Source organism: Tauraco erythrolophus, chromosome 4 (genome assembly GCF_009769465.1).
Source record: "Tauraco erythrolophus isolate bTauEry1 chromosome 4, bTauEry1.pri, whole genome shotgun sequence".
Lineage (NCBI taxonomy): Eukaryota > Metazoa > Chordata > Aves > Musophagiformes > Musophagidae > Tauraco > Tauraco erythrolophus.
Genome location: NC_141468.1, coordinates 7,550,894 through 7,575,899, shown reverse-complemented (window position 1 = coordinate 7,575,899; position 25,006 = coordinate 7,550,894). Strand labels below are relative to the sequence as shown.

At 43.5% G+C, this 25,006-nt stretch overlaps 1 protein-coding gene across 1 annotated transcript in view; it reads right to left on the bottom strand.

Moving 5' to 3' along the window:
• CAMK1D (calcium/calmodulin dependent protein kinase ID) overlaps nucleotides 1–25,006 on the bottom strand; it is a 231,497-nt gene that overhangs the window by 130,033 nt on the left and 76,458 nt on the right. The window contains exon 2 of the mRNA XM_086610012.1: nucleotides 5–136. Within this exon, the coding sequence (XP_086466138.1) occupies nucleotides 5–136 (132 nt within the window). The remainder of the gene's footprint in view (nucleotides 1–4; nucleotides 137–25,006) is intronic.

Below are 25,006 nucleotides of genomic sequence, written 5' to 3'. Positions count from 1 at the left end.
TTACTTTCTCAGAACTGCAATTTCATTCTCTATGCTGCTTTCCTTCCCCTTCAGTGCCTTCTTGGGAATGCACTTGACTGCAAAGAGTTTCCCACTTGCTCTCTCTTCAGCCAAAACAACTTCAGAGAATGCACCTCTGAGAGAAGAAAAGAAAAAACCCGGTTTTAAGTGGACTCATGCTTTTTTCTTTGGCAGCTGTTAACTGAAACATAACCATCAAATGTAGTTCTTCTAGTGTCTTTTCATAGGTGCTCTTGTTAACCACAGCAATGGCGTTACAAGCATCTTCCTTTGCCTTTACAAACATATGCAGACATTCATATTCACACAATACGTTAAAGGCTTACCAAATACAACAATTTTAACAAAGAACCATAGTCCAGGAGGTATGAGCAAAGCTTGAAAATCAGAAAGTATCATTTCCACACACGGGGATATGGACTGCTGTCTGACTGCTGATTCGATGGATGATGTACCTTTCCCCTTCCTGAGGTTTTTAGAGGTTTAATTCACATAGCGGCACCAAGTCCCTAGGACTAAATGATGAACCAGTAAAAAGGGTGCTCCTGGTTGCTCAGTGACCACACGAGGTCAGGGCCTCTCCTTTGGTCCTCCCTGGCAGTCCAGAGCATCTCCTCACTGTTGGCTCAACCCTGACTCAGACAGGGACGCGGCGTCAGAATTTCTCTATGTACACAGTTATTCCACCACACAAACTGCCGTGTGTAATCGCTAAAGCCAAAGAATCAGATTAAATTCAGTCCAAACGTCGGCCTTAATAGCAGCCTCCCTACGGTTACCCCAGAGAGGATTACACAAATAAAGAAACTTCATCACAGCAGCCAGTCACTAATTGCCAAGAGTGGGCAGTGCCTCTCCTTCCATAGCAGTGTATTATTTGTTGCACTCTCATCGCTTCCTCCAAAGCATCTGGATCTCACTGGGGAGAAGCCAGGAAAATGTTACAGTCAGTGCTAGATACAATTTTTTTCTGTTCTTCCTGTTATCTGAGCATTTGAGCATCATTCAGACATTGCTGGTCTGGATGGACCTTTGCTTTGGCACTGTGGGGCCTCTCATGTTCCAGTGCTTATTGCTGGTTTAGCAGCAAGGTACTGGGCGAGACAGAACATTGGCTTGATGAGGAACAGCAAATTTTTGCTCCCGTTCACCAAAACCTTCTCCCAAAGCATTGGCTTTGTCCAAGAGACATCAGAGCCAAGGACTTGCCTAAGGAGATCACAACTGAAGGATCCACCAGCTAAAGGACTGTATTTTATTTATACAAAATAAAAAAAGGCAGGACACTTTCATTCATTTTTTTCCTCCCATCAGTAGATTATTCTGCTCTTCTACATAACTCTTTGTGAAAAGATCTTGGGAGCAGGCTGAGCAAACCCAACCACTTTCCAGTCCGTTCTTAAAATGTTAATGTTTGACCACAGCCTCATTTGGCTACCACCAACTTTCTCTGACTTTTATTCCCCCCAACTACTGCTTATCTAGATGTTTGCAGATAAACAGAAGTGTTTCCTTTCCTGGCCAGGCTCTTCCTTTTAAAGTCATGCACTTCCATGACACAACCAAGAGACTGTGACCTCACCAACGGTTCCTGAGTTGCGAAACAACCGGATGAATCATTCAGCCAGTGGATAAGTGGATAAGCAAAAGGAAGAGGCTGCTGCTTTGAAAAGAAAGCGCTTGTTTACCCAAAAACACTTTTGTAGCCAGCAGTGATAGAGAAAAGGCAACGGGAAGTTTAGGAACAGATTAAAAGAGACTTTTGCAAACCCTTACGGCGGATGTTTGACAGCTTGTCTACATGTGGCAGTGATCCTCTGAACCAAGAGCATTTTGCCTAATTTTTGTCAAAAAGGGCAGTGGTCCAGACTCTGACCACCTTTACGCCACTCTAAGTACAGGAATGATTCACAGTTTTCTGCTTTGTGTATAACCTACCATGGCACGTCAGAGCATCATGGGCGCCAATTTAAAGTCCAAACAATTGGTCCTAGTGGCTTGTGCAATACAGAAATCAAGCCACTCAAAGTGTTTTCAAAGACCTAGTCTTTGCTTTCCTATTACCAACAGTCCCAGTCATTTGCTTCACCAAATGGGGTTTTCATCCTGACCCTCATGCTTGGGACAGCCAGACCAGAACTGCAGTAAAATCCTTTTACTGGAAAGCCCTAAGATCTCTCAGTGCTTATCTGCTTCGGTTGCAGACTCAGAAACTCGCAGGACTGCTCCTAGCTGTATGTCCTGAACCCCTTAAGCCCCATCTGCTTAAGCTTTCAGCACTGCACTTCACTCCAGCTATGTCTTGAACAAGCTTTTTGCCTTCAGTTAAATGCCTTTAAAAGCAGGATTCATACCGCTTGTTTACTGGTCACACAGCTCTCCCAATTTTCTTATGATATTATAAAAACACAGAGACCTCCCATCCCAATCTGGATTTCATTGCCATTCTCAGACACCAAAATAAAAGAAATCCCTTTATATCCCTCTATGCAATAAATACAGCTTTGGGAAATGCCTCTATTTCAGCTGGCTTCACTGTTTTGCTGGATTTCTTTCTCCACTTACCAGGACAGCTATAGGGTTCAATGGTTGGAAATAGCCTCTATGAATTTAAATGAATTTTTTTCCAGGAGCTCCGATATACTTATAAAAACCAATTCCATATCTCCTTAACAACCTTTCTCATTAAAGCATGAAATAAGCTGAACCTCAGTTACAGCATTCACTCACACGTCAACCCTGGGCACTGACAGGGTGCTTTTTTACATCAAGTTTTATATGAGGCCATGGCATGAAATTGCTGGTGCTGGGAAGAGCCCCTGGGCAATGAGGAGGGAGCGCTGGAGTGGGTCTGCCGGGAAGGCAGGAGGGAGATGCGAAGTGGTCTGCACTATCCTGTGGATTATATATGCTCCTAAATTCATAGGGCAAGGGTGGAGCGGGGAAGCAACAAGGCAACAGACAAAAGAGAAGTGGAGTGCTGGAAGGAAAGAGAAGGGAGGGAACAGATGCAGATAGAGATCAAAGAGTTAAACACAGACTGAGAGGAACAAACAGCATAAGACAAGAAGAAAGAAATGGTAGCAGGGAGCATCAGCAAGGAAAAGGCAGCAAAGACACTCCTGGAGTCAGGGGAGAGTCAGAAACAATAGTGTAGAGATGGGCAAGCAATTACCATAATTTCAAACACACAGCTGAATCCATCCACCCTTAATGATCCAGTCCAGCCCCCACTAAACTCCTCTTGACTCACACATGAATAGATAAATACCAGAGAGAAAGTCAGAAAGACAAGGCTGCTCGTTTTCTTGCTAACAGCAATATGTCCTACAGCAAATTCTCCGCCTCCTCAAAAAAGTTCCCCAGAACTACCAACCTGGCAGGCTTGCTAAAGATTTTTCCCCAAAGAATGAATGTGCCTTTTAAAATCGAGACATTAACGAAGGAAGCAATTTATGTCTAAGAATTTATTATGATTCTTTATTGAGGGTTAAAAATGAATTGCGTACAAAGTTCTGTAAAAATGTTTGCGATTGGAAAAGGTTGCATTTTACACCATCAAAGTGACAGGACGTGGATTCCAATAGGCCTCATCAAGCAGCGTTACATGATAAAAAGAAAAGAAAAAATATACAGCAGAGAGTGGACAACCAGAACGCTACACATCTGCAGCTCAGACAGCGCTCTGGATTAGCATCCCACTTCTCCCAGGAGGTACCACATGATCTCTATGATGACACGATGTTCCCAAGACCTGCCATTTCCAACCCATATGCCAGTACCTCCGTGGTCACAGCACCGAACCAGGAAGAGGTTCAGAAACCTCTTGGTGAATCTTGTATTTTGAATGATGAGATTTTATCTGAAATTTTGTGCATGGAAAAACACAATTTCTGTGAAGTACATAGGTAAATTGGGATATTTTTTATTCAGTAAAATAATGAGGAAGTTGTTTACTCTGAGAAAATAATTGAGGAGTTTTATTCTCCTTTTCCCCAAAAATATGGTTCAAAAATTATTTTCACACTCTAATACTGATTTTTTTTTTTTTTTAATTGGGAGAAGAGGTTAACTGATTAAAAGTTATGATTTTACACAGGTGCCTGTAATGGCTGAGATGTCCCATCCCCTTCAGCTGGGAAACAGATAATTGCAACCTTCCTGACCTGCCCAGGGACCCAGCCTGTGTCTCTCTGAAGAGGGGTTTCAAACCCCATCAGGAGCTTTCCTTGTCCTGCCTGGAGATTATAGCAAACAAAAAAGCATCACGGTTTTGAGGAAGTAGGACAGTCGTGGAAATGGGTAAACAAGAAACTTCTGCAAAATTAAACCACCTAGTTATCTGCTGAAATATGTGTGTGGCAACTGAACCTATTTTTGAGAGTTTTGACATGTTATCATTCACCCTAGAGAATCAAGTAATTAAGGAGTGGAATAATTTTATGATCTAGATCATTTTTATATGAATTAAGAACAACGTAAGAGGGGAAAAAAAGAGAGGTTAAATGACTTGATGTGTCACATTGAGATAATGGCAAATTCTAGAAGGTGCTTGAGACATTCTGACTCCTCACTCCTTTGCACACATCTGGACCATGCAGCATCCTATGAGATGTCAGTCTTTTATAGTTTTAGTTTGTTTAAATTATTTCTCATCATTAGTTATTTTCTTTAATCTAGATTCAAAAATTAGGATTTCAAGATTATCGTTGGTATACAAATGGCATTCATACCCAAACAGACCAGATTTTCTGTTAGAAAACAATGGCTGCAAGGCTAGGCTATCCTGCAGATCAAAGTAAAATAAAGGCCAAATAACTTTTTCCTTTATCTGTTTGAACTATAATTTAATATGAACGCTTAATTTCTGAAATACAATGAATAACATATACTGTGACAGCAAATCTGTTCTCATGCATCAAAAAAAAATGCTGTCACAAAAATACCAACAAAATGAAGACAGAGAGTTGATGGAGGGACAGAACTTAATTTTTCCATTTGCAGAGACCTCCGTGTTGAGCAGTTTTCCTCTGCATTAGCAGGTGCTCTGTCATACTAAATCAACAGCCATAGTCAGGAAACAGATTTCACATCTTCGGGCTGTGTATAGCTAATGATCTTAATTATGATACAGTTGGCTTTCTGTGTACTTTGCTCCAGCCAAACTATGGGAAAAAACAGTGAACACTCATCATTTGAAAAATATATCATGTCCACAGTGAAGATCACCCTGAGACGAGAGACCGACTGGATCAAAGTGAGACAACCAAATGAAAGAAGGTCCTTTCCATAGCGTGACTTCAGCAGCCACACACCAGTGCTGCTCCTTGACTCCCCAAAGAAATGTGAGTTTGAACTGCACTACAGAGGCAAGTATGTAAGAAAAAAACAAATCTTCTCCAGCATTTTCACAGGTTTTCCCACGGGCCTCAAGGAGTTAACTGTGGGATGAGCAGGAGCTCTGTGTACCTAGCACATACCAGGGAGATTCTGGTCCCGCAAAATATTTTCCTACTAAGCCATTTTTCTGTACAAGTCATGTTCTATTTCTTTTTATTAATTTTCCTACTCATTTTTGTACACACATCCTCGCTCTCCTAAATTCTAAATCCATCCCAACATATACCCAAAGTAAGGCTGGAAATAAAGTTTTTCACTCCAAAGTCATGTCCATGAATGTCCTGAAGTCTGTGTGAAAATGAATTTACAATGAAGTTTTCAATAGCTCAGTGGTGTCTGAATGCAAAGTTAACAACACTAAAGTGCAGAGGGTGTTTCTACCCAGTCAGGAGCAAAGGAGGCAGCTTTTGGGACTTTTACACATGGTACAGAAGTCAAATAGCCTACACATTCCCAAGAGCTGAATATAAATTCATGGGAAAAGAAACACACTTCCTAATCTGGTTGCAGCCATCTATTCTTTAGAGGACAAATGCTTTTTCTAACTCTTTTCATTCATCAAACACACCGTCCCAACCCTGCAGCCCCTTCTATGGCAATGCTTCTTCCGCCTGGGCAAGAGCAGAGCAACCAGGATCGCTGTATTAACACTGGTATTTTTAGCCTCACTACTCATTTAATTTCCACTAAGCCACCCAGCCACAAGTGAAAATGCTGGTTTCTACCTTGGGGCCTGGTGACTGCTGTAACACCAGACACAGCCCTGCCCTGGGCTGTGTCTGACCCTGGCTCCTGTCCCCAGGGCTGATCCTGATCCCCACCCCTCAGTGATGTTGCCCATCCCCACGGAGATGCCTGATGCCCGAGGCTGGGGCTCCTATTACCCATTACAGATGATGAACAGCATTTCCAACTATGCCAAAATGCTGTTGCTATAGCCTGATGGACACTTAGACAACAATGGCAAGAGGAAAAACTACTCTTTGCTGGGTGTTCCTATAGCAAGGAGCTCCTTTCTGGATCATGGACATGTTTCTCTGTGCCATGAACCACTGCCACATGCCAATACCCTCAGCATTTGCCAAGCAGGAAGCTACGTTAAGACTATTGGGGACTCTCAACAAGCAGCTTCTTCCCCACAGTGTAAGAGGAGCCCAGGAATTATTTTCACACTCTAATACTGATTTTTATACCCAGGGATTATATACCATTATATACCATGCCCAGGGATGGCCAGCACAATCCCAGCTCCTGACTTCACCTCCAGCTGAGCTGCTGCTCCCCCTCTAACATAATTTTTGGGAGAGAGGAACCACATCAACACACAGATTTCTGCTGGCACTTGGCCATGACCATAACAGGGACTCCCGACCATATCATACTGCAGATCAAGCTTCTTCTCTCCCCTCCTTATAAACTAGTTTGGGTTGTGTTTTTTTTTCTCTCACTGTTACAGGGTGACTCACTGCAACAGGATGAGCAGCACAAAGCTTTTGTCTTGCGTAGTCACCAAAAGCGTTTGGATTTCTTTCCATTTAACTTCCATTTTTTTGGGTACTATTATCTACAGTTACAACAACAGTTTAGTGTTTTGACAGTTTTTGTCACCAGAGTCAGCTGCAAGAATTTTAATGCCAATTTGAGGCTTATCGTTTCTTCTGTTTTAGCTGCTCAGTGTTTTATATTTTCAGGGAAAAAAAACCCAACAAACACACACCTAGAATTAAGATTGAAAATCCATGGTAACTACTTAAATGAAAGCTACTTAGAGAAGAGGGACTTCTACAAAGTCAGAAAACACCAATGTGGAGTTCCACGTTATAAAGCATGAAATTATGACAATATAGTCAAGGTGGTTTCCTTCACACTCCTGCCTCTTCTCCTAGACCACCTTCACCATGACACAACCACATCCTTAATGGGTAACACTCATTTTCACCCACAGAAAAATAGCTGGAAACCATTTAAACCGTTCTGTAGTTGCAATTAGTTCTTTACTCCAGGATGAATTTCGAGTTCACAGCAGGACATAGTACACACCACCAGCGAACCTGTCACTGAGAAACTCCCTTCCCTTCCTTCCAACACGATATCGTGAGGCATCAACAAAGTGCCGCACTGCTCCTTTGCACCCTGAGCACTTCTTTCTGCCCACCACCACCACCAATGAGCCAGCTCAGCTCCCACTTTAGAAGCCAGCAGGGAAACGCCAAGTTCAAGACCTGCGTTGCAACGCAGGCAGGAGAGCAGAGCTCTGCTGGGATGGCTTCCAGCCATGCAGATGGGAAATCCCACGGTGCTTGGGGCACTCCAACTCATACACCAGCAGGGTGAAGGCACTGAAGCACACAGCCAAGGAGATTTCCAGGCAAGAAAAGCCATTACGTGCAGAGCAAAGCGGGGCGTGCGGGCTCCTAGTGCCATAAAACTTACATTCAAAGATTAATAAACCACATCAAGCACAGAAATGAAGCCAAAAAGAAAAGTTTCTGCAGAGTCTCTTCTTTTTCTGAGATGAACTAATTTGTTTTAGCTGCCTGGTGTATGCTAATTTAATAGGATGCTATGCAGTCTGTTCTGAGACAGTGATGCATGGATGCTAAAAAGGGAAACTGGCCCGGCGCAGATCCCGAGTCATGTTTGTTATTACAGTCGTCTTCTTTCCTGAACTGTTTGCTCCTTTCTGATTAATCCTGACCCCTATTAGAAAGGGAAGTATTGTCTTTAAAGGCCTATTACATTTACATTACATCCTCAGTGGCAATGGCAGTAAAGCTATCCAGAATCAAAAGCAAAATATACAGCTTTTTGTATTGAGCTCTTCCTTCCATTATACACTTCACAAATGAGCTGTTAAGCAGTTTATTTTCTCCACTGATGATCACTTTCTTTCCAAAGTGAATATTTAAGTACCTTTTTTCCACTTTCATCTCAAGACAAAAGGAGCTTATTGTCTCCCAGGGTTTATCTGATGGCAGCATTCTCACAAGGATATAACCTTTCTTCTTCTAATAATGACCTCAAACCTTTCTTGAGGCATAAGTGATCTCCATTTATTTTTTTTTTTGAAGCGTTTGCCTGTTCTGACACTGATATATGCAGGGTCTATTACAACACATCTGATTTCTAGAGATCTTATCTGGCCATATAAAGCAGATTACACCAATTTGAAAAAGCATTTTATTTCTTCTTCCTCCACACAAAAACTTAAGAAAAGATCTGGCACACCATAGCACTCTCTAAGAGGCTGGATCAATCGAGGAACAACTAGATGACATTGCATCTTTGAAAGCAAAGCAAAGATAGTGCAGACACTATAGTTTTTGTTTGCAACAATTCCTATGCTACTTTGAAAGAGAAGGTCTTTAGTTAAGATGAAATTAGCAACTACCTAAAGACCGAATAACTTCACAGCTGTCTCTGAACCATGGGAAACTCCCATTAGCCAGGAGTTTTGCCTAATGGTGCCTGGACCTTCACAAATCTAAGTAGCAAAAGTCTGCACAGCGCTTCATTCTTTTGGGTGGCATTTATAGCTCTACAAAACAAAGTCAAAGTATGTGTTCTGGTGGTTCTCCTCAGTGATCATAATGATGTATTATTTGTATTATAAATTATTGTATTATCTGACCTGTGACTTTCAAACACCTACCCTGTCTATCATGAACTGTATGGCCCACTCTACAGATAAGGGACCTGAGGAACAAGAACTATATGGAATGATTCTTCTTACTTAACTTTAATATTTAGAAAGCTCTGAACTTTGCATAATCTAAGAGTACGTACTCCTTCTGTACTCAGAGAAGCATCTTCAACAGATGATTACATCCCATTCAAAAATATATTGAAGGCAGCACACTATGACTCTGTCGGAATCCTTAAACTCTGTCAACCAAAAATCCCCTGCTCCATTTGCTGCCTGACTTTGGTCAAACAGATCATCTGAGACGCCCAGACATTAGTGCCAAGATGCCCGTCAGGCAGCTGCAATTGAGGTAGATGACTTCCAGCCTTAGGATCTGGTCTTGCTTCAAGAGAAACCAGAGTCTGACCACACAGAATGAAAGTCCTCTGACTACATCTACGGGGGTATTGTTGACATTTAAGCTATTCCCCCATGGCTCCTGTTATGGCCAAGAGATGGCCAATACAGCAGTGCTGGGGTAACTATCTAGCACAGGTCAGACGAATTACAGCCTAAACACATCTCTTGATCTTCACTGAGAGCAAAAGGAGCCTAGGGAGAGAGATGAAGATGTCCACAGTGTGGACACTCTGAAGGCTAAGGCAGACAAATCTCCTCAGCTCATAGCCCTGAGTATGTAGAATAAACACATATTCGAAACAAAAGCAAGATCACAGCATGGTTCCTGTCTGTTCTAAGGACAAATTTAGATTAGTTAATCAAACCACAAAACCAAGGCACATCTCCTAGGATCTGTCTTTTCCAGTTTAATCCTTCAGATCCAATCTATAGCCTCCAGTTAGGAAGCACTCCCCATGAACATGATGAGCAGCCACGGAAAGAGGAGGCCAAAGGGTTCAGAGCCGTCACAAGCACAGCTGAACAATTCCCGTTGTGTAAGAGCCTTTCCGTGCCGCTATGAAACTCTAATTGGCTTGTTCTCATCCTGTTGTTACCCATCCAGCCAGTCCTGCGTATTTGTTTTAAATATTTGAACTAAAAATGATGTGTATTTTGTATCTTCGCCCACTCCAAGCCCTAGCTTAGAATTTTTATTTTTTTTTTTTTTTAAAAGAAAGATAGACAGATCAGTGCAATGGAATACAATTTGTTTCATAGCTCAGAACTGAGCTCTGGTAGGAAAAGCCACTGCAGGATATCCAGAGCTCCGTCTGCAGCCTTACTTCCAACGGCCACCTCTTAAAACACTAGAAGAGTGTTTGCTCTCCTACTCCCCAGCCTCTTCACTCATGTATCCACATGTAGTTTCATGTCTGAGCTGAGGTACATTAAGAAATCTTAGTAAACTGGTTTGCCGAGTAACTGACAAGCTGGAAAACAAACATTTTGGCAAAGATTATTTCAGTGTGACTGTACACAGAAGTTACCAGGCTCTCCACCTCTCTTCTTCAGTTACTCCTGCAGATAACTCACAGATACATCTGCAAAAAGAATTGCCACACACTTTCCACATGTGCAAGCCTCAGTCATTCTCACTCAAATCTCAGTGCAAAAAGTTTTCCTTTCAGCTTCTGTTGATGAGGAATTTCTCCATGGCTTCATGTTTAAAGTGCTGTGTTGAGACTGCTGAGGTTATTCACAAAATAGGTGCAGCACCAGCACAACTTTCCTGCCATAAACTTATTGTCATGAGCCTCCACACCACTCTGAAGGAACATTTTTTGATGTCATGGAGTCATACGGGGATTGGTCAAAAGGAAATTCCCCAGGAGAGGTAAGGAGCCAGAAGCTGCAGCAGCTTCCATCCAAACCATGCCCAGCCTAAGCATTGATGCAGATAAAGCAGGGAGCATATGAGGACTGGCAACAGAGGTCCTCTGGGTTAGTTCCATGCTTTTAACAGCAGAGAAGGCCCGTGGCACATGCAGCAATCCCATCCTCTGAGGACAGGAGCCATCCCTGCCTTCTGCTGCTTTGCTCATATGATGGTAGAAGACAACATCATGAGGGAAGGAGTCCCTCCAGCACGGCAGACCCACACCAAAGTGGCTGAGCCCATTAGAGAATCACAGCAGAGAAAAAGTGCTGATGTTTCCTGCATTTCGTCTGAAAGGAAGACAGACCTTCCCAACCAAAGAGTTGAGTCTGGTCAACGGAAGCCATCAGTCATTGAGACAGTCCATGGAAGCCCATCAGTAGTGAGACAGACATTGATATCTCTGTCATTTCGTCCATAAAAAGGCTTTAGATCCCTAGTTTAATAGCAACCAGTTTAGTCTTCATAGAAAACTGTCCCTAATCTATTTAGGCCAAGTGCAAGGTCCTGCACGTGAGTCGGGGCAATCCCAAGCACAAGTACAGGCTGGGCGGAGAATGGATTGAGAGCAGCCCTGTGGAAAAGGACTTGGGAGTGCTGGTGGATGAGAAGCTCAACATGAGCCGGCAATGTGCGCTGGCAGCCCAGAAAGCAAATCGTATCCTGGGCTGTATCAAAAGGAACGTGGCCAGCAGGTCGAGGGAAGTGATTCTGCCCCCCTACTCTGCTCTTGTGAGACCCCACCTGGAGTATTGTGTTCAGCTCTGGAGTCCCCAACACAAGAAGGACATGGAGCTACTGGAATGAGTCCAGAGGAGGGCCACGAAGATGATCCGAGGGCTGGAGCACCTCTGCTATGAAGACAGGCTGAGAGAGTTGGGGCTGTTCAGCCTGGAGAAGAGAAGGCTCTGGGGTGACCTTATTGCAGCTTTCCAGTACCTAAAGGGAGCCTACAGGAAAGCTGGAGAGGGACTTTTTACAAGGGCGTGTAGTGATAGGAGAAGGGGAAATGGATTTAAACTGAAAGAGGGCAGATTTAGGTTAGATATAAGAAAGAAATTTTTCACTCTGAGAGTGGTGAGGCAGTGGAACAGGTTGCCCAGAGAAGTTGTGGATGCCCCATCCCTGGAAGTGTTCAAGGCCAGGTTGGATGAGGCTTTGGGCAACCTGGTGCAGTGGAGGGTTTCCCTGCCCATGGCAGGGGGGTTGGAACTAGATGATCTTTAAGGTCCCTTCCAACCTAACCATTCTATGATTCTATGATTCTATCATTCTGTGATTCTATGATTCTATTTACCAACCCTGCTCGTAAGGAGATGAAGACTGAACACCTCCAGATCTGCCTAGGCAAGCTGCTGCTACTGAGCTTCACCAGACATTACCAGAACCGTGATAAACTCTGACCACCCTCAACTTCAGCACACAGTACAAACACATGCCAGTGCTGGGCCAGTCGTGCCTCAGACTTCACCTCCCATTCTCCACTGAGCAACAGCACAGAAGGAACCATCTCAGTGCCCCAGCCAGATCACAAACACCAACCAAAGTCAGCTGCTGCATAGGGATGACCTTCTGTGTTGGAAAACTTCAGCAGAAACAATCTGACAGCAACGCAGATTCCCTTTATCTGAAATGTAATCATAGCACATTATAGTCTCATAACACAATGACGAGTTTCCTAGGAGATGACTGCCACGCGCCCTATCTATTTTTAAAAATGAAATTTCTCAGAACTCATTTCCATCTCAGGTTGACATGCTACATACACACACATCGACAATTACCACCACCGTGCTTCTCAGCCTTTGTGTGGGTCTACATAACCCAGCCCTGACCTTGGACATCAGGTCTGAGCAGTACCATAACATGCTCGATGAGCTGGATGGGGCTGGGGAGAGGGGAACACAGCTCTTCAAACCTGACAGCAGTAATTTCTGTGTTGCTTTGGAAGCTGTTGCATAATTGCAAACATGAATAAAAAGGAAAAAGAATATTATCCTCCCAGGTGACATTATCCCCAGAAGACAAAAGTTCTCCAGAAGAATTGCACGATAATACTGCCAGAGTGACAAGGAACAGGAAGAATTGCAGGAATCTCCCTCCCAATGCACTGTAAAGATTATCTGAGAGCCAATTTCCAAAACTACTGCAAGCAACAGGCCACTGGCAGTGAGTTGAGAAGCTAAGCTGAGCCTGGTCCAGCTGGTAAAAGCTGCCACCGGTTGCACATGGTACAGATGTCCTGTGGTCAGTAGGTCAGCCCATGGAAAGGATGGGCTGCAGAGTATTCAAAATGGGTTAAAAGTTGATTAAAGAAAAAAAGCTAGAAAGATTCCAGAAATTTGGTCTCCTGGGGAGCTTCTGTTTATTGTTATTGAAAGGACTCGGAGAGGAGGAAGGGTTGGACACTTAATCCAGATAGCAAGTGCACAAGTTAACCCCTGGAGTCATTTTAGGAATAGATCAAAATGAGACAGTGTCTCTCCCCATCATGATCAGATGGGAAGGTTCACTATGAAGAAACAAGCTTTGTCCTTTAAAACACGACAGGGCAAAAGGATGTATGTGAAACTGTTGAAACAGCAGAAAAAGCATGATACTTCCTTGGGGAAAACAGCTTTGCTTTCTGCTATGAGTAAGAGCCTAGTTTGTTAAGAAACTTTATGTTTTCTTTGAAACAAAGCCCTTTCTCCATTAAAATATTTCCAAGTGAATGAAACTCCAAACGAATGGAGACTTGAGGATCCTGAAATGTAAACTCATACAGTTTGCTTCCTGGTTAAAGGAAGCCATGAAGAAGGCAAAAAAACACTCAACGATGTTAAGCAACAGGGTCTCCCCAGTCCAGAGTCCTTTCTTTAGGACATTAACAGTTATTTAAAGAAAGAAGTGTAAGAAATGGAGCTCATGCAGCATAAGACTTCCCCCCATCCCGTTTACCTCCCTAGCCTCCAACAGTCAGTGATCCAGAAAACAGATCTCTATTCAAGTGACAGTTGCATTGACCCACCATGTCTTAGCTACCTATCCTCTACTAATCTGTATAATTAATTTTCTTCAATCCACTTACACTTTAAATTTCACAGTCTCTTGTAGAATTGAGCTCCATAGAGTACAAATTATATGGGAAAGCAGTTCTTGTTTGTTCCTTTTACGTTTGCTGCTCAATAATCGGTTTCCATAACTCTCTAGTAAAACACATTTTAAACATGTTAAGTAACCAACTGCTTTCCCATGTCACATAATGGGTTTTAATCACAAATACACTGAATGGTTTTTAAACCAGGACTAGAGAGTGGTGCTAGAAATGATCAGCAAAAGGAATTTGGAAGAACTGGATTCCCTTTCACTCTTCATGGCAAGAAACTCTTTATCTATAGTAAGATATACATGAGACAAAGCCAAATTTCTCAGGAAAGGAGGTGTAACCTCTTACACTGTGCTAAATCTTCAGTATCGTGTTCAATTTTGAAAGAACAACTATAAAAACGAAGAAACTTGTTAAGCAAGAAGTGAAAAGGTCCTAGGAGACAGAACCAGGAGAGTTAAAACTTGCAGGAGGCATAAGGACTGTTCAAAAACATTGACGTCTGAAACTCAGAACAAATATATACCCCATGCAAAGAAACTGTAGAAACAGAGAAGTCTGGCAGACCAAGCAGCTGGGCAAGAGAGACTATGAGAAGGAAGATAACATCCTCAAAACCAGAAGTTATGTGTCCAAATGAGGAAACAAAAACGGATTTTAAGTTCTAGTGAGTAAAATAGAAAAACTTCAAAAGGCAGGAAAAAGCATCTGAAGAACAAATTGCACCAGGCAGGAAATTTAATAAAGACTATTTTGCACCTATCAGAAGCCAGAAGCATGCCAGGTTCCTGATGGACAAGGAAGTAACCAAGTGTAGAAGCAGTATGAATAAACCCACATGGCTATAACAAAACAAAAAAAAAGACTTTTTTTGGCATTCGTGCCCACTGCAGAGAGGTTCAGTGAGATTCTTACACTGGAAACCTTCTTTATGAGGTTGGTAGAAAAGGTTATAATCTGGACTGACCCAACCATTCTAGGGGATCCTAGGCGTGAAACTACACAATTTTTAAAAAGGAATTGAAAGGAACAATTCAGGAATGACAGGGAACTCCAGATTAGTAAACTTGACATCAGTAGGTCAGTAAAAACTATAACAAAGAATATCCTTCTGGCAAAAGATAGAATTATTGAACGCCTGGAAGACTATGAGAGGAAAAGCTAATATGGCTTTTGAGAAGGGAATCCAGGCCTCATAAATGTACTGGAGTACTCTGAAGGGTCAACATGCATGAAAATCCTATTGATGTATTTTACTTAGATTTCAACAGGCTACTTCAATGCAAGGTCTCTGAGCAGATGAACCTTTAGGAGAAGCTGCTTGCATGGATAAAGAATTGGTTAAAAGACAGGAAACAGCAAGAAATAAATGGTAAATCCATTTAATATCCAGTGTTAGGGATTACTAAGAAAGCAGTTTGTCACACCCTGAATGCTTCATGCTGTTGAGATCCTTCTCCTTGCCTGCAGGACATGACAGAACCAGAGAGGACAACAGGGATGATCAAAACTGTGAAACAGCCTGGAATTATGAGGAATTACTGAATCAACTGGGACTTTTCAGCCTGGAAGGAACAACTGAGGGGGACAGAACAAAGCTCCGAGTGGAGTAGGGAAGGTGATCACTGTCCCTTCCAACATAAGGATGAGGTGACAGCACATGAGGGTAGCAAGGACCCACTTCAAAACACTTCATCCAGCTTCTTTCTATAGGACACAGTGGATATTAACAACAATTCAGAAAACAACTGGAAAAATACTGGAGATAAAATTCATCTCAGACCATTAGAGACACCATTTATGTCTCAGAAAATGCCTGCACGCATCTCACCGAATGCGAGTGGAGTACTCCCAGTATTATAATAATTACATTATTGTGAAACACTGACCTACACTTTCCTCCCCAGACATCTGGCATTGGCTGCAGGGACGGGGCGCTCGATGAGCTGCAATTTTGGTCTGACCCAGTATGGCTGTTCTTACGGCCGATTAATAAGTGGAGCTAGGCAGCAGCCGACATCAGCTCATGGGAAAAATGGGCATGCAAAATGCATGGAGAGTCAAGCCCATCACTGAGACAAATGGGAACTTCTTTAGGGTTAACCCATGGCAAAAAACAAGGAAAAGCGCGTATAAAATACTGCCTAATTCTAACAAGAGCATTTTCACCTACATAACCCAGTCAGGACATCTAATAGAAAAGATAAGCTCTGACTTCAGAAGAATTAAACCAGCAGAGAATTATCATACAATGTCCAGGGAAAACACAGCTTTGAAAGGTATATCACATACCCATGGAGGAAAAAAAACCCAGCCTTTGTCATCTTCTTGGACTTATCTCTCTGGAATAAATACAATCCCTGTCTTCCTTTATTCTTGCTTTAAGTGAATCATGATGGGCCTTTTATTGCCACTGCAGATAACAGTCATCTCTTCCTTGCGGGATCGGAAGGTAGCTACCACTAATTAAACCAAAGCTCACATCCCTAGACTTAGTTATAACATCTGCAGTGGCACGCAACAATTTTCCTTTGCATCCCTTCAGCTAGAATAGCCCAAACCCTCAAAATTTCTCATGCATTTATCCTTACAACATCCTTACGGGATAAGGCAGTGCCATCACATGTACGAAATACGTGGGAAGTAGGGCAGGGAGGGCATAAATCAGACAAATCCCAGGTTCCCCCAGTCCAACGGTGATTACTGAGCCGGAAGACCGTCTTCACTTGCTGCTGGATCACACTGCAGACACAGCCTGTTTTCACACTAAACCTTCTGCTTTAGTTCTCCCCTCCTCCTCTATCACAGACTGCTGTCCCCGCACACAAATCATCCACAATAAGGGCTAAAGCTTAGTCCTTCCCTGGAAAAGAAACCTGGCATCATTCCCTCCTATCTTGCCATGAAAATTTAAAATTTCAGAAGCGTTTCTTGCTTTCTACATCACATGCTACTAAATCTGCAGTAAACCAGCAGCATTGTCAACCCAACGAGTCTGGCAGTTAAACAAACTTGTTTATTGGACCCCCATGTTTAACAGTGAACCTATTTTCCCAACTTTAGCAGTGCAAATACACTTTGGTTGAGCTGCCATCAGAGCCTTTTTAAGGAAGCACATCTTTTCTCTTTATTGACAAAAGCCCCAGAGCAGCATTTATCATACACGAATGTTAGCAGGTGTTCATATTTAACTTGGTTTTGTGGATTTTTTTTTTAAGCCTGAGATGCATATAGTGATTGAGAATTACTGTTTATTCATTTCTGTGTAATAGGAGAAGCAGCATTTCATCTGTCTCATCCATATTTAATAGCTCCAGGCACAACAACCATGAAAGGTCTATTTTTCTCTCACTAGGGAAAATATTATTATTATTACTACTACCATGACTGCATCTATATTCCGAAATTATTCATCCCCGGCTTTCTATATTATTTCTGTGTTATCTGTGGGCCAGGTCCTTTACTGGTACTTACCTGAGTTACTGTGCTGATGGAGCTCTACCGATTTATGGTACGCTGAGTCACATCAGCTAAGGACAGAGTCAATTCAAATCTTCTTGGCAACATAAACCAGATTGAATTTTGTTGCCCTGAGGAAGGACAGTGACACTTAGAAAGCTACCAATTTGCTGCTGTTACCAAGAAAGTGGTTTAGGGAGGTATGTGCTGCCTTTTGGACATCTACTCCTGTCCTCCAGGACCAGCTCCACCCGGTTCATTTTCATGCTTCCCAGTCTTGACATGTGCACAGGGTAAATGGTGGGGCCAGGGATGGTCTCTGGCTGCTGCTCCATATGTCACCTATGCCTAAAGACCACCCCTGCTCCCAAAATGGCATGTAAAGATGAAGAAAGGCACCTAATTTCCTCCCAGCATAGCAGGGCAGCTCAAGGTCTGTTCTGACGGCTCAAGCAAAGCCCAGGCTATGCACCACCCTGTGAATCTCAACTCCAAAATGGGGTGCAAACCCAATAAACTAGAGGCATTCCTCCACGCATCAACCAGTAAATCACAACAGCGTGAACTAATAAATGGTCCAGAGTGCCATTTTTCTAGTTAAGCAGAAAACAGAGGAGGTATAGTCATGCAAGCGGTTTTTTCCCAGTGATAAGGGAGAACCTCAGTGAGCTGTAAGGAAACCTCTCCTTCCTCACCGGAGCGTGGACAGCCTCCAGCACACCTAACAAATGTGTAATGACAACTCCAACCTAAGAAGCAGTTAAGATGTTTTTTTTTTCAGGTATTTGTTCCTGGGAAAAAAGGTTCCCTGATAGCATGCCATTAAAATGTTAATCATAAAACTGCCAAGGGCCACTTTCCCCAGGAGGTCACTTGTTCAAATGCTGCCAGGGTCAGCAGTCCCTGGCACATTACCACGAGGCAGTATTTACCCAGTGAGAAACAAATTTGATAGATTCGACCCAGTCACGTGCTGCAAAACCCACGAGCACGGACTGAGACTGGTCCCTTGCAGCTGCAGTGCTGCCAGGGAGCTGCGAACACCCAGGTGGCTTCACACAGGAGGTTTGCCTTTCCCAGGGCAGGGCTGACCAGCACTGGTAGCACAAGGGACAGACCTGGAGCAGTCACCAGCAGAAAGCTTTACACCCCCAGAGTTGCCTGTTTAGTCTTAACTCCAATTCAGGAGGGGGGAAAATAACACTCAAAATCCCCTGCAAGTTTTTTTCAGCCTCGTATGCCTAAAGAATCTAAAAAATCCCGTGTCAAACACATTCAGGGGCTGAAGGGCATGATGACAGCAACAGTGATGCAGAGGATATATAGAGACACACATCTTTTTCTCCTGTTACTTGTAATTTGGAGATAGAACAAGATTGGGGGAGGAACACACGTTATCCCCTTTCCTCTGCATGTGTAGTTCTCATTAGGGCCAATTAGGATGATAATCACAACTGAAAGGAGGCTACAAGCCAATCTGTGTGATAAAAGCAGAAGTAAACACAACTCTGGTGAGCTTAGGGAGCATATGGTTTCCCCTGTCAAGTTCTCCAAGCTCAGACCTGACTCAATTCAATCTGGAAAGCTCAGCCCTTTGCGACGTTATCTGGGAAAGCATCCTATCTGGGAGGGAACAAGGTGGTAGTGTGGGTCTCCAAGGACCCACAAACCTGTCCTCTCCAAGAGCTTGCCCAAGTAATAGGTCTCAGCATGCAGGAGGAGAGAAATTAATTGCTCTTTCCAGTGTTTTCTCTGTACCTAGTGTAAGGCATCTAAGATTTCTAGATTAAGAATTGATAACGTTGCTCGAGGTGAAGCCAAAGAGACAAATCTCATCCAAGTTCAGTGAAACAAGGCCCTGAGCTCAGGTCTCTAATGCCTTTTTTATCCTTCCTCACCAGAGCAAACTGGCGAGTGCAACCCTAATGGGCTCTGTAACGCACATCTGCGTTACTTTTGCCATCGCTGTCTCTAATCTGCAATGTCTTCCCCATCCCAGCTGCATCCCAGGTGACTCCATGCAATTACATTTCTAATTGTACCACAATGGTGCTCTCTCTGGGATGGTACACCGCTGTTTAATTTATAAATGTCAATTTGGAAGCACAATACAATGAAAAATTACCCACATCAGACACAGAGCAGTTCCCACTTATGCATAGGTAAGAAGGCAACAAAAATAATTAAGTACTTAACAAAGAGAGAGGATGAGGGAATGCAGGCAACCCTTTAATGCAATCCTTCCAAATTTTACACATGCTTGATTTTGAGCTGTTTAAATGGAAGAGGACAGGTAGCTGAGTGGCAGGTTTAATATCGGACATGACATTGCACAGTCTGTGCCTGTTTGGGAACCTATTTAATATTTAAATCTCAATTAACTAGTAGGACTGACTTGACATTTAAAAATCTAAACAAAACACTTCAAGTGTAGCTCTTTAAAAAGCATCTGTAAAAGCACCTTCTTATTCCATGAACCTGCTCATTCTTTGCATCCTGAATAACATCTCCGGGGTGGGGGGAAAAATAAAAATCAAGGGTTGTTGACTTTTACCCCATTCTCTTTGCATGGCCAGTCCAACTAAGCAAGAGTGGGCTGAATTCTGTCCCTTTTGTATATCATCAGCAGAGCAACTGCAGAGATACCCAGGCTAGTTCTGAACTAGAAAAACATTGTTTTGCAGGAGGAAAACCCAGTTCATACCGAGCTCTGAATTGCCAAAGCTGCTGCTTACAAACTGCCTTGTCCTTTTATACGGCGAATCCCAAGTGATATAAAAAACAAGAAGAGGGCAGACACCCAGAGCACCGGTCAGGGAAATGGGGAAGAAGGAGCTGCGTGGAGCATCCTTGGTTCAGGCAATAGACGCAAATGAACAAGACTCATGCCCATCAGCCATCCTGATCTGCTGCAGGCAAACTCACAGCACTGGTTGGAGCTGCAGCTGGATCAGGGAATCGGATTTTCCTGGGCTTCTCCTGTATCAACCCTGCAGGTAATATAGGGAAGAATGTCAAGAGTGTTGCTCACCAGCCTGGGCTGCGGCACCAAGGACGCTGTTGCATCCTCCGCAGTCAGGAGGAAATGGCCTGCCTCTTGTAGGCAGGATAGGTACCTTGAGTTGATTAGTAATTAGTTCATTATCTCAACTCAGTCCAGCTGGGTAAGAATGATTGGTGCCATAATTCCCCCTTTTTGTTTTACCATTTTTGTTTTCACAAAGGCTTTATGGGTGAGCAGAGACCCAGCCCATTCATCCAACTCCAGCACGCTTCCCTCCCGCGAATACCACGTCGGGGCTTGCAGCTTTGCCTTTTTCTCCAAAGGACTCTCGCTCGAGCTCCCGGCTCCAGCTCTTTTGGCTCAGGCTCTCGGCTCGGCGAGGGAGTCGGGGCTTCCCAGGGTCTCGGATGTATCACATCGGGGTCACCAGTTGTTGCTCACCAGCCTAGGCTGCAGCACCAAGGACACTGTTGCATCCTCCACGGCCAGGAGGAAATGGCCTGACTCTTGTAGGCAGGGTCGGTACCTTGAGTTGATTAGTAATTAATTCATTATCTCAACTCAGTCCAGCTGGGTAAGAATGATTGGTGCCATAAAGAGGACCAAGGAAAAGTGCCAGACACAAGGCACATAGCTTTAGGCACCAATATTTTCTCTGTGGCCCCAACATTATGGATATTACTGCAGTGTGGATGTCCTTTCACTTCCACCTGGCCAGGCCAGCGCACCCGACGCTGCCTTGCACAGACCCACCCATGTTTCAGCAGGACCTTCAAAGCTGCAGACCAGAGATGAACACAAGAGTCTCTGCTCCAAGTCAGCATTAATAAACCTCATGTTTAAACTTTCCTACTGTCTAATTCTCAATTCCAGCAGACCAAATATGCTGGTGGCTGACGATCCAGCCCTGCGTGCCTAGTGCAGGGCTCCTGATGGCACACCACAGGCCAGGCGACCACGGCCAGGCTTGGAACCAGCCCCATGAGATGTCACCCCTTGTCAACCGCAAAAATCTCAGCCTGCATTTCTAATAGTTTTAGAGCACAAACACAATCATCAAAAAATGATTGCTCCACAGATTTCAAGCTCTTCTTTTTTTGAGTTTATCTCTAAACGCTACACACAGTGAGTAACTCTGCAAGGAGTTTGCCCTCTTGCCTGTACACCCAAAAATGCTATTGGAGACCACCTCAACACACACTTGCTCTGCAAGGGGAACACATAACCACTTACACACACTCAGCCAGAGAAGTCACATGAAGCAGAGCAAGGGAGATAAAGCAGGTTATCATGTCTTCCCTTTTGTCTGTCTACCATGGAAATTACAGACTCACTCAACACTGTCTGTGCATAAGAGGAGAAGACCCAACATGCTGGGTCAGACCAAAGGGCAGAATAGCAAAATGCTTCCTGACTTGCAACAAACATTTGTGTAAAAAGCACAAGAAAGAGAGAAAAGACAGAGAGGTCCTTCACCTGATTCCTTCTCCTGACCTCCCATGATCAGCATTTCAGGGGCTTCCTGGGTGCAATTGCACGTAGGCAAGACCCTTTCTCATACACACAACGTGACAGCCACTTCCATCTCCTGACAGCTCTCAGCCAAGCAACCCACTGTGGCTCTGCAGAGAAAAGCTGTACAAGCAAGTGCCTCAGCTGGTGCCAGCTGCATGCCATTGATGTCAATGGCTTTCATCTGCTTCATACCAGCTGATGATCTCCCTCTTCTCCTTGTCTGTCCTCTCACCAGATTTTCTGATGCCCAATATGTAAGACATCAATTGAGAAGGTGGATCTAGTCCAGTAAGCAGTGTCATGCCAGTGACATTGGTTCATGTCCTTTCTCTTAGAGGAGGGTGTTAGAGCGTTGCCATAGGGCTGCAACAGAGTACCCTGGCCCTGGGAAACCTTTGTGTTACCTCTCGTTACTTAAATATTGGCTTATCCCTTCAAGATGGGACTTTCTATCCTTTGAAACCCCTTGGGCTGTTCTAATCCCTGCTAATGTAATGCTTTGCATTACGCCAGGGGAAAGAAGGTGGGACACGCTACAGCCCTTCTTCCCCAGGAGCACACTGCCAACACTGCTCTTGACACTGTGTTTCTTCATCCTGCTTTAAAGGAAGCACCTTCTATTATTCCCAGAAAAAGCCAAGCTCATTATACACCTCTGATAGCATCAGTGTGCTCTATTCCAGCCACCTTTTCTAATAAATCACTGTCATCAGTAAAGGAAAAATCTGAACTCATTCGGAGACATTTCTCCAAATTTCTGCGTCCATTGGTTTATTACTCTAGAGGAATTTAGCCTCCTTGTGCCTCCTGCCCATGTTGTCATGTCCTGTGTACAAAGCATGCGAGGCCCTTGCTCAGAACAAAATGCTGATGGCATCTCTAACTGGCAGGAGGACTTCAGCAGCGACATCACTTGCACAGCGAACCATTGCCTTGGCTGAGTCTATCGTTTCAAGTCCTTCCAGGTTTTGTTTGTGTGCAAGCAATGCTAATGTGCTCACTGGAAAGCGTGTCCTCCACCGCAGACTGAGCCAGAGAAACGAGTTCTCTGTCACATAAAAGCAGTTTTCTCATTTATGTCACCTTATGATCAGGGAAGCCAGTCGCATTCCCCAGCTCTGATGTGTAGCGTCAGCAGGAGAGATATTAAATATTTAGAACGGGAAGCTCCAGCATTAACCAAAAATAATTCCATGTAGGCAGGTCTTAGAAGATCAGCCAATATCTGACAGCCCTCTAAACCTGCCCTGGAGCGGGACGTAACAGCAAAAGAGTTTTCACCAAATCAAAGATTCAGGGCAAAGTTCCTACTTTTGTCGGCTGCTGGGGAGCCGAGTTCAAGTTCCCACACTGATCCATGCTGGGCGAGAAGAGAGAAGCAGCTTCTTATATTTTCAACCCTCCTTCTGTGAGTGATTAGAGATGGGCCCAGGAGACACAGATTTGCTGCTGAAAACCTCCCCTTTGATCAGTTTAGTGAATTGTGAGGGTCTGTGGTTAAAAACTCACAGTCCAGCACAGCCCAATTAGACATAATCCTAAAATATACCGTTTGCATGAAGACATGAGCTTTTTTTCAGTGCCTGAAAGGAGAAAAGGGGGAGTTTTGGTACCATTGCTTACCCTGTCATATTTCATACCAACAACTGTGATCACGTGCTGCTTTTCTTTCCCTTATTTTCTGCAGAAAGAATGCTGTTAGAATAGGAAAAAAAACGAGTAGAACATTGGTCAAATGAAGTTTGGTGCCTGTGTTTCCCACAGGAAAATTTGCCAAAGGAAAATTAAAGTGAATCCAAGAGGCAAATACAACGCTCTACACAATGAATTTTTTTCCAGCTACTTTCAAGGCATAATTTCCTCATGCAAAAGGAGAAGGAGAGATAATACGTCTCTCTCTGCTCCATAGGTCTGTCGCTAAGGAATGTTTCAGAAAGTTTACTCATTTTCAGGCTCTCTTCCCTGCTCTTTCGTTCTCCCTTTTATTACCTGTGGTGAGGCTGCAGTGCCACTCACTCATCGCAGAGCTGCAAAGTTGACTCACGACAGCTCCTTTTTTCTGCTCACAGATCTCATTGAATTATTGAAAAGGGCACTGTCAAGTTGGAAAGAATATATTTTCAAAAATAAAATAAATTTTCTTTCCTAAGTTCCAAATGGCACCTTGAACTATATATTTAAGGAAAAAAAAAATGAAAGGATTTGTAAGAGACTCATATTCTTATTATTAATAATGCCCTTGGTTTTCTTTTTGCATATTTCAGTCCAGACAACCTAAGTTCACCATCAATTTCATCAATCTCTAGACAACTTCACTCTCTGCTTTCCCCGTACTCACAGTAGCGATATTGCCAAGTTTCATAAGTTTGTCCTCAGTCTTTGGGTATTTGTGGGCTTTTTATGTAAATTCTGAGCTTGTAAAGGCATGAGTAATGGTGTGGCTCAGCTTTCATTTTTATTTTGTTTTTTCTTTTGTATCTGTTAGCCTTCAGGGTTACAGGGAACAGTTTGTGTGGCTCAAGTACACCCTAAAGGCTTGAAACCAAGAACCCAACTGAAATTTTTACATCATCTCGCTATTTTTAGGGAGATTTTTGTGATTCTGGGAAGACTGGACGATGATTTTTTTAACTCTGAGACTTGACTTTTCTACAGTGAATTCAATTCAGCATCTGAATTTTAAGTTGCAGCTCCTTATAATCAACATCTAAGTGAAAAATGTCCACGGCTCAAGATCTGTCTCCTTGTCCTTCCCTGTTCACATGGCGGGGCCCAACATCTCACTGGTTCAAGGAAAGCCACCGGTCAGAGCAGTGGAGGCAAAGCTGATGAGATCCCTCTACCCCTCTATCCCTGCTGACCACAGCCTCAGTTTGAGTGTCCCCATTACCAGAGCACGTAGACTCTACGGCGTTATTAAAAATTAGGCAAAATCAAGTATCATACGTACAGCCATAATTTCTCGGCAATTGTACCGATAGATGTGGATGCCCCATCCCTGGAGGTGTTCAAGGCCAGGTTGGATGAGGCTTTGGGCAACCTGGTGTAGTGGAGGAT